At 33.9% G+C, this 11,178-nt stretch overlaps 1 protein-coding gene across 1 annotated transcript in view; it reads right to left on the bottom strand.

The window, feature by feature from the left end:
- Positions 1-2,112: 2,112 nt before the first annotated feature.
- Positions 2,113-11,178, bottom strand: part of LOC129220280 (ubiquitin-conjugating enzyme E2 Z-like) — a 41,350-nt gene continuing 32,284 nt past the window's right edge. The window contains exon 7 of the mRNA XM_054854668.1: positions 2,113-2,354. Coding sequence (XP_054710643.1) covers positions 2,205-2,354 — 150 coding nt within the window. The 3' untranslated portion in view covers positions 2,113-2,204. The remainder of the gene's footprint in view (positions 2,355-11,178) is intronic.

The raw sequence follows: 11,178 nt of genomic DNA, 5'->3' as shown, positions 1-11,178 counted from the left end.
TCTCGGGGGACTTTTAAATGTTTCTTTGAAAAGCAAAGAAAAAAACACAATTTATCACCTATATCTGAAACGGAAAATTATGTTTTGCAAAAATCACGTCTGCTAAAAAGGCAAACGTCTGTTTCTGTTTTATCTTCAGAAAGTGTATTGGTAGCAGATTTGTATTTTCCTCCCTATATTTTCTACTTCAAAAGTTCTTTAATATCCTTTATCGTGTGCAAAATATAATGTCATAGTATTTTGCACACGATTTTTCTAAAAACTCCTATGATAAAAATAATTTGGGTATTTAACTGGAATGTTTGAAAAAGTACCATTTTTTTATGGAACAACAGGGCATGCATGATGACCGTATATTTTTTAAAATTATACCTCTTATAACGACCACTTGTTATAAAGACCTTTTTCTCTGGGACAGAGATGGTCGTTATATCAAGCGTTGACTGTATTAGAGATAGGTTCAAGGGCTTCCCCGGAATATTTATCGAAAGAAACACAACAGTAGGCTACCTTTGAAGGTAAGCAAAGGGGTTCAGTACTCCTTCGAAAGTTTTTAGAAATTAAAGTCTCAAAGAGTAAACAAAAAATTGCATTTCCAGGATCCGTCCTTTTCCTAGAAATAGCAAAACAGTCGTTTTGTATGTTTCAACAGTCCCTTTCAAATTCGTGGCCTCTAGTAATATATTTCTGGCCTGGAATGGAGTTCTGTTTGAGTACAAATTTCAAGGCTGTAGGTGCTATGAGAACTCCTGAACCCCCACCACAGACTTCCTTTCATAATTTCTTTGATCTTACTTCTTTTTTTAACATATAGAGAAAAATAAAAAGACTCAAACAATTGAGCAAATTTAAAAGTTAGCATTTTTCCAAAAAATATGCAACTATCAATAATTCATTTAGTACTACAGTTAAATTCACAATAAATAAATATTCAGAAAAATAATCAAATTTGTCATTGCAAGCTGGTATATCCTCATATAAATAATCGCCGATGATCGAGTAACCCGAGTGCTTCAACAATGAAACTCGCGTCACAGCATAATAATTTGATAATATGATTTGGTAATGTTTAACATGCAGAGAAAGACTTTATTCTGACAAGGCTAGAGATATAAAATTTTCAGAAATTTTGAAGTGGTGGAAAAAAACGGTTTTTTATCTTTTTTTTTTTTGGGGGGGGGGGGATTGGAAAAAATGATTTTTTTATGAATAAAAATAGGGTTTCTTAATAGCTTTGTGTTTCTTGGAACATACAAAGGGTTAAGCATTAAAAAATATATGCAATCCACACATATTCTTTTTCTGCTTGACAGAAATACACATAAAGTAAGATTCATTTGAAAAAAAAAAACTTTTTGCTTTATAACTGAGAGTTTTCTTGGTCAAACACCAGAAAACCAAAAATATTGGGTAAGGTGTAGCTAATCATAACAATTACATTTTCTATTTTAGATTGCCTTTGAAAATCGTAATTATAATTTTTGACTTTCAAACATGATTGATTTTGTTTGAAAGAAAAATAATACAATGTAACTGTGATATTTTTATTCTTGTTATTTGGCAACAATTGTATTCATATTTCTCATTGGCAACACTTTGAACTTTAATTTAAATTAGGATTCAAACTACGTTCATTGTAAGATGTAGTAGCAGCTTATAGTTATTAAAAGCTAAGTTTTTGTGTCTTATCTCTAAGTACTATATTTAGTACAGTAACTTTATTGTCTGAAAAGGAAAGCTATTGAGTTTTGATTCATTCCAATCCAGTCATCGTGCAACCAATAATATTGGGTAAGGTGTGTAGCTAATCATAACATTTTCTGTTTTAGATTGCCTTTGAAAATAGTAATTACAATTTTTGACTTTCAAACATGATTGATATTGTTTTAAAGAAAAGTAATACAGTGTAACTTTATTGTCTGAAAATCAAAGCTATTGAGTTTTGATTCATTCCAATCCAGCCTAAGTCCAAATCAAAACTTCCGAAAATCTTACAAGGTACGGCTAAATCATACCAGTTGGCAGCTGTATACGTTTATACACAGCATTTAAAAAAAAAAAGGGGAAAAAAAAAAACTAAATGTGACTGTGCCTGGCAATGAAGCCCTCATGCTCATAAAAACAATAATTTATTGACTCTCATATAGTTATTCTGTACAAGGACAACAAAGATACATAACATTAACCCAACAGCTGTGATGGAATCAGGAAGAATCGGAGCTCTCGGAGGGAGACTCCGGACTCGGCCCGACGAAGGGAGGTGGCTGCTTGGCCTCCAGTTTCGCTTTGATGGCCTGCAACCTCTGCAAGATGGATGCATAGTCGAAAATGCCCCTCTTTTCTCCAAATGGATCCTGCAAGAGTTGGATCACAAAGTAAATGGGAGCGATGTGGTTGGTAGCAAGCGTAAAGTGCAATAAAGTAAGACAAAACAACGTAAGTAGAAGCACAAATTTGTAAATAATTTATTATTTATTTTATTTCATGGTTTTCCATTCAGCTTTTCCTTTCTTGCTGTTCACGGTTATTGACAATTTCTTTTCTTTTTCTTTAAGCTTCGGCTTAATCTTTGTCCAATTGAATTCTTTCTTTCTGGGTTCGTACCTAAGAGAAAGCTCTTGGCCTTTGCTTGCATTCCTATTGGTTCCTGATCGGTTTATAACGTTGTCATTGGTGTTTGGCTAATCCGCTGTTTTTATCTTTTAAGCTGCATGCTTATCTGCTCTTGGCTTTTGTCGGATGTCTTTTCATCCATAAGCTCATTATTTTTTGCATTGAAAAAGGCGTTCCCTGTAACGCCGAAACACGTGTCTGTTGTAATTTACAAATTTGTGCTTCTACTTACGTTGTTTTGTCTTACTTTACTGTTCAGCACAAAGGTATTTATTTATCTTATAAAGCGCAATATTTAATTCACCTCTTGACTGTCATAACGTGGAAATGCGGTAGACAGATGCGCCAAAGTGCAACATTTGTGACATCATAAAGACCACACCCTATTTCCAAAATCCAACATTTAAAAAACTTAAATTAAAATTAAGCGTTGGGAAAAATGAAAGTTTTTTTCGCTCCATGTTATTTTTTTCGCTTATTCTATCAATTTCAGTGACTAAAGGTAGTACTTTTGACTGAAGGAAACCACCCCGTTATGTGTAATCAAGTATGAATTGCACAGAAGTGATTTATAAAAGGTTTTCAGATATGATTTTTTGGAATAAGGAGAATTTTATAAGTAAAAGCTTCAAATCATTATTAGCAGGGTTGCTATTTTGTCCACATTTTTGCATATGTCCGGTACACCGGAAGAAACTGGACAAAATGGACAAAACTGGACGAAATGAAAAATAAACTGATTATACATACACAGGGTTCGCGTTTTCGTGCTATAGCGGGTTTTTTACGCAAATTCGCGGGAAAGGGACGCAACTTCCGCGAAAAATCGGGTCCCAGGGACCGAGAAAACCCAAAAGATAAGAACCAGAAAAAAAATGGGAGAAAATGCTAAAGATCTATTTAGTACAGGGGCGTAGCTAAGGGGGGGGTTTTGGGGACAAAACCCCCCCCCCCCGAAAAGTTAGTCTCAAAAAAAAAGAGAAAAAGAAGAGAGAAGAGAAAGAAAAAAAAGAAGAAAAGGAAAAAAATTCCAAGCGATTATATATATATGGGTCATTGCATATTAAATCAACAAATGGGCCGTGCCGCACCATTTTTGATTTTGATGAAATTTGGTTGGTAATATGTACCAACATCATGTACTCCAAAGCAGTTTGTTTTATTTCTTGAAAAAAAAATTTCTTGAGATATAGCCCTTTGTTTGCTCAACGGATGCGTAAAATTTGCCTTTTTTGACCTTTCTTCTGGGAGCTGTAGTGGATTTATTTATATTAGTCGAAAGATCAAATACAGCTTATTGTAAAGCTAAAAGAATGAACTTTTGTTTGTGCATAATAAAAAACTATTTAACTTAAACCTAACTAGAAAAATTTCAAGGTCAAAACGCGGTCAAAAAGCTGCTTTTTTGGTTATTTTGGGCATGAAAATAACAACAAAGTACTTTCAGTAACAGGCTAATTTTTTTTTCTGTTGCAGTTAGGTATACATAGTAGAGGCAGAAGAAAAATTAAGCTACCACTAATAGTCTTTCCTTATGAAAAAATTGCTTAAACTTGAGAAAAAATGAAAAATGTACTTTTTCACCCTCCAAAAAAGCCCGGTAGGTAAGGGGATAAAAATCTAAAAATGCTATGGTAAGAAGCCGTCACATTGACCTTTAAAACAAAACAAAAGCTGTCTTGTTATTCCAAGGCGTAGAGGAGATATAAGCTTTTCAAAACTGAAACATTTAGTTTTTTTTTTTTGCACAAGTTGGAGTATTATGAACATTAAATGAATTTCTTTGTGAAATTTGTTTATTTTTTAAAAAAACAAAATTGCCCTCAGCTAGCAGACGACATTTTCCAATAAACTGCTACAGTAGAAATCGATAGAATTAGACACAAAACATAATTTAAATAAATCAAATAACCACTTGATAAAATTTTATATAGCTAAGTTTTTACATTGTCCTTTAAAACAAAACAGAAACTATCCTTTTATTTCTTGGTGAAAAGCAGATATAAGCTTTTGAAATAATACAAAACGACCCTCTGCATGCTATTTGATACAATGTTTAAAAAAATTAAAAAACATACTAGTTACCAAATGAAACACATTTAAGGTAAATTTAACTGAAATATAGTGAAATAAAATTCTGTACAATAAATAACGTTCGGGTTTAAGTAAGTATTCTTACACAATATAATTTTACACAAAAATTGCTTTTATTTTTTACTTCGTGTTTACAGTTTTGTGTCTAGTATTTTACTGGAATTTTTTTGTTGACAGTAACAGCTTTGAATTCTTCTGACAGAGATGTCAAATGGACATGAAGAATCCCGAGGTTGACAGGAACAAAACTGTGCAAAGTTCTAGTTTGTGGGACAGGAATTGCAAGTTCGGACCTTGCCTACAATTGATGTTTAGTGTCTTCAATATTTTGCTTTTGACAAAATAAAAATTCAATATTTTTGATATTTTTTGAGCAGTACTCAAACATATCAAGCGGATTTTTAATTTGGTTTTCTAATATTCTTTGAAGACTAGCTTTTCTCACAATCCTTTTAACAGCCTCACCAATACCGTCACATGGTCCCTTTCCATGGCATGTGGTGAAAAAATGCCACTCAGCTTTAATTCCAAAATCCTGCTGGTGACACAAGTTTATGAAATTTTTATTGTTCTTATACCGGGCAGCTGACCCATCAGAAAAATAAATTATTCTCTTCAGATCAGGAAAGAATGCCTTTAAATTTTCAATTACTAATTTCTGGAAAGCGTGAAAAGCTACAGTACTATGTTCTAATGAGTCTCTAATTACGCAAAAGCAACGGTTTTTCAACTCTTCATTTTCTTTAAAGTATAACATAAAGGGATGAACTGTTGCTTGGTTGCTTTACCAATGATATGCTTGTACTTCATCTTGTCTAATGAAAGAAAATTTTTCAGAAAAGTTCCCCATTAATATGCACTCTTTCTCTTGCAGATCTTTCTTCTTTAAATTCAGGAATCCTGTTTGTATTTTTGCTATGAAATGATGAACTTTAAGTTTCTCTAACATTTCAAGTAACTTCTCCAAATATTCTGCAAAAGGAAGAAGACTGGTTGACAGCTCGCAGCGGTCGGTGGTAGATACCCCATTGTGAAAATTTTATCTCTGTTTCCTTTTCAAAATCTTTCCATCCTTCTTCAAGTATTTCATGCAATTTATCAGTTCCTGGACATTTACTACACTTTGCAAGAATACAAGACTCTTTATCAGTGTTGCAGACCATACAAGTGAGGAGATACTTGTAGTACATGTCTGATTTCAAGGCCGAGAGCATTAGTTTTACATTCTGGTGAATGATGCATACACATACAGAATGAGTTCCAGATGCTCCGGCTAGAATGCAAAATTTAGGTCTCAGATCTGCAAATTTTGCAAACCCTATCTTTATAAGGAGATATTTATCTTTGAAAGCTCTATAGAGCTCTTTAAGGTTGCATAAAATTAACCCTTTTTGGACATTAACTTTTTCTCCTTCAGGTTTTCTGACTGATATGCAGTCTCTTTGTCCGGCCATAATTCTACTGTTCTCCTCATTTTCGTAAAATTGATGTACAGTTTTGATTGAGCCTTCATCAAGTTTATTCCTGGCTTTATTCTTTCCAATTTGTGCTTCTTTTTGTACTAAATATTTCGATTGTCGAGCAAGGTACTGACTGACGTTAAATTCCCTCTAGATTTTATCAATACTCCAACTACTAGGAACTAAACTTAAAATGTTTACTTTTTCTTGTGTAGAAAATGCTTTCATTTTTTCTTTTAGCTTGTGAATTAGTTGTTCATACTCATTAGCTAAATTACAATGCAAGTTTTATGAGAAATTCTCATTGTCAGCAGAAATGTTCAAGTCAAACGCTTTACTTAAGTTTTTCAGCTGCAGATTTAGCTATTTTACTAACTTTCTTCTTTAAAATTGAATACCTTTCATCAACTGAACGCTGTACATTTACTGGAGAAATGTTAAGGGCTATGCAAGCTTCGTTTATTTCTTTGACGAGAGTAGGTTTCGCTTTAAAAGTGTCGTTTGAAAAGTTTAATTCGTTATTTGCATTGCCACATTGGTAATTATCCTTGACTACAATCCAAAATTTAGGCAAAATTGTTTACACTTTACAATAAAACCATTTGTGCTATAAATACCAAATAGAACATAATTTTAAGTGGTTATTAGATTTAATTTAAATCGGTTTTGTGTCTAATTATGTCGAGTTCTACTGTATCAGTTCAATGAAAAAATATCGTCTGCTAGTTGAAAGTAATTTTGTTTTTTCAAAAAATAAACAAATTTCACAAAGCAGATTCATTTAATACTCATAATGCTTCAACGTGCAAAAAAAAAAAAAAAAAAAAAGACCAGAAAAACTTTCAGTTTTGAAATGCTTATATTTCCTCTACGCTTTGGAATAACAAGACAGCTTTTGTTTTGTTTTAAAGGGCAATGTGATAACTTCTTAATAGAGCAGTTTTAGATTTTTATCCCCTTACCTACCGGACTTTTTTGGAGGTTGAAAAAGTATATTTTTCATTTTTTCTCAAGTTTAAGCAATTTTTTCATGATGAAGGACTATCAGTAGTAGCTTAACTTTTCTTCTGCTTCTAGTGTGTATACCTAAGTACTACAGAAAAAAAAATTAGCCTGTTACTGAAAGTCCTTCATTGTTATTTTCATGCCCAAAATAACCAAAACAGCAGTTTTTTAACCGCGTTTTGACCTTGAAATTTTTCTAGTTGGGTTTAGCTTAAATCGTTTTTTATTGTACACAAACAAAAGTTTATTCTTTTAGCTTTACAATAAGCCGTATTTTAGTTTTCTACTAATATAAATAAATTTACTACAGTTCCCAGAAGAAAGGTCAAAAACGGCAAATTTTACGCATCCGCGGAGCAAAGAAAGGGCTATATCTCAGGGGGAAAATTTTTTCAAGGAATAAAACAAACTGTTTTGGAGTACATGATGTTGGTACATATTACCAACCAAATTTCATCAAAATCTAAAATGGTGCGGCACGGAGGTTTCTGAAAATTTGTTGATTTTATATGGAATGACTCATATATATATATATATATATATATATATATATATATATATATATATATATATATATACATACAGATGGGGGACAAAATAATATGAACACCTGTGAAATAAGGAAAAATCTTTATTAATAGGGGGTTGGACCATCCTTTGATTGAAGAACAGATTGAATGCGACGAGGGATAGATGCATAAAGGTCATGGACAACATTTAAAGGAATATTAAGCCATTCCTCCTTCAGAATGGTCTCTAATTCCGAAAGTTCGGATGGAGGTGGAAATCGGGAGCGAAGTTTGGACTCTAAATATCCCCATAAATGTTTAATAATATTTAAGTCCGGAGACTTAGGGGGCCAGGCGAGATGTTCAACTTCACTGTCATGCTCTTCGAACCATTCTTGGACACATCTGGCAGTGTGTATGGGGACGTTGTCGTCTTGAAAGAGCAGTCGCTCTCCAGGGAACACAGTCTGGACAAACGGATGGACATGATCCTCTAGAATGCTCAGATAGTGATTAGATTTGACACGCCCATGCAGAATAACAAGTGGCCCAAGACCACGCCAAGATATCGCACCCCATACCATAATTGAGCCACCCCCAAGTTTCACAGTCGGCAAGAGGCATTCAGGATTAAAGGCTTCTGAGGGCGTTCGCCAGACATAAACGCGCCCGGTAGTCTGAAATAGGGTAAATGATGATTCATCTGACCATATTACCTGTTGCCACCATCTGTGGGGACCAAACTTTGTGGTCTCTGCACCATTGGCGTTGCTTGAAAGCATTAGTTGCTGTCACCAAGGGTTTTCGAATTGCCACTCTGCCATAAATGTTCGCAGCATGAAGTTCCCTTTTGACAGTTTTTGTTGAAACGGGGTCTTAGAGATGGCTGTTCATTTCAGATGTTATTTCGGATAAGGATTGCTTGCGCTTTCGGACTACTATGCGCTTCAAAGCTCTTCTATCCCTATCAGCAAGCTTTGACTTTCGGCCACTGTGGTGCTTTGAAGACGTCGTCTTACCTTCTTTCGTGTATGCTGTCATAACCTCTGACACCATACCTCTTGCACACTCCAAAAGCTTTGCTGTTTTCGTAACCGATGCTCCACTTAAACGCGCCCCAAAATCATTCCTCTTTTGAACTCTGTAAGGTCTGACATCTCAACTTATTACAGAAATTTAGAACCAAGCACGCAACATTTGCGACTACTGTTGAGACACCGATAGGTTCCTCTTCACGCTCACCTGGTGGCAGACTTCTGTTGCAGGTGGCGTGACTGTACTGTAAGTGTGAAATACGGCACACTTTTTCATAGGTGTTCATATTATTTTGTCCCCCATCTGTATATATACATATATACATATATGTGGTGATGCATTATTTTCTAAGACACTTTATTAAGAACTCGAACTCTGATTCAGTTATAACTACTCTAATTGATACTGGGTCACAGCTAACCGCGCTTTCAAATAAAATTTTTAAAAATTTCCGAAATATAAGTTTAAAACCTACAAGTGCAACATTTTCCGGCTTGGGAAACAAAACTTATTGTCCCATTGGCACTTTCTTTTCTGATATTGAAATTGATGACTGTATGTTCTCGACATTGATTTATGTAGTTGATGATGATATTTTAAATGTGGATGCAATTATTGGTACTGATGTTATTAATCAAGGTATTTTATGTGTTGATAAAAATGGTTGCAACTTGAGAAAACATGAAAATTTTTTATTGAATGTCGCAAATATTGTGCCCAATGAACCTGAATTAGACCTTGCACATATTCAAACCCCTCAAATACATGAAGAAGTTAGTCATTTAATTAAGAGTTATAAGCCTGATAAAATTAAAACGACCAATTTAAAGATGTCAATTAATTTAGAAGATGAGATTCCTGTTGTAAGCAAACCCCGTCGGTTATCCCCTTTGCAAAAAGAAATCGTAGATTCTCAGATTGCTGATTGGCTTGAAAAAGATATTATTAGACCTAGTTGTAGTTCCTTTGTTTCACCGATCGTACTTTGTAAGAAAAAAGATAATTCATATCGCTTATGTGTTGATTACCGCAAACTAAACCGTAAAACAATTAAAGATCACTATCCTTTACCTTTAATTGATGAAATTTTAGACTCTTTAAGTTCAGCAAAGACATTTACTACATTAGATTTGAAAAATGCATTTTTTCATATTGATATTGAAGAAAACAGTAAGAAGTATACATCATTTGTCACTCATAATGCCCAGTATGAATTCCAGAAATGTCCCTTCGGATTAAGTGGAAGCCCCTTATTATTCCAGAAATATATTAATTGCATTTTTCGTGAACTTTTAATTGATCAGACCGTCATTATTTACATGGATGATATTCTTATTCCTTCCGTTGATGAAGTGGATGGTATAAACAAGTTGAGAAAAGTCCTTCAAATTGCCTCTGAGTATGGACTCGACCTAAATATTAAGAAATGCCAACTTCTCAAGCGAGAAATAGAATTTTTGGGTCATGTGATTAAAAATGGAAAAATAATGCCCTCTTCTTGCAAAACCTCTGCAGTTCAAAATTTTCCCCTGCCGAAGAATGTGAAAGACATTCAAAAATTTTTAGGACTTACTGGTTACTTCCGAAAATTTATTCAGCATTATGCATTAATTGCTAAACCACTCAGTGATTTGCTTCGGAAATCAGCTCCATTTGTTTTTGGACCAGAACAACATCAGGCATTTTCTGTTTTGAAGGAAAAGTTAACTTCTTATCCTGTTCTCGACATTTTTCGTCCTGGCGCAAAACTTCAGTTACACACTGATGCAAGTAAACACGGATTGGGTGCTATACTCCTACAAGAGTCTTCGAATAACAACTATAACCCAATTTACTACTTTAGTAGAAAAACGACCCCTCAGCAGGAAAATTATTCAAGCTATGAACTTGAAATGTTAGCAGTCATTGAAGCAATTAAAAAATTTCGGCATTATTTGAATACTAAATTTATGATTGTTACTGATTGTGACGCGTTCAAGAAAACATTATCTAAGAAAGATATATCACCTAAAATTGCCCGATATGCCATGTTGCTTGAAGAATTTAATTACGATATAATTCATCGCCCCGCAACAAAAATGAACCATGTAGATGCCTTGAGTAGATATCCTGTAATGATGATAACTCAAAATTGCTTGACAGATCAAATCGCTGCAGCTCAACAAAATGATGAAAATTTAAAAACAGTAATTGCCCTAGTCAAGGTAAATAAAGTAAATGACTATGTAGTTAAAAATTGTGTTTTGTACAAATTGATAAATGATCGCGAATTGCTCGTTATACCCAAAGGTATGCAAACAGAGATTATCAAACATGTACATGAAAATGGTCATTTTGCAGTAGCCAAAACTGTTGATGTTGTACAACAAAATTATTTTATTCCTAACCTTAAACAAGCTGTCGAAACTGTGATTTCCAATTGTGTGCATTGTATTTTGGTAAATAAAAAACGTGGAAAGCAA

Source organism: Uloborus diversus, chromosome 4, assembly GCF_026930045.1.
Source record: "Uloborus diversus isolate 005 chromosome 4, Udiv.v.3.1, whole genome shotgun sequence".
NCBI classification, from domain to species: Eukaryota; Metazoa; Arthropoda; class Arachnida; order Araneae; family Uloboridae; genus Uloborus; species Uloborus diversus.
The sequence above is the reverse complement of the archived record's forward strand: the minus strand, read 5'-3'. Positions and strand labels throughout refer to the sequence as shown.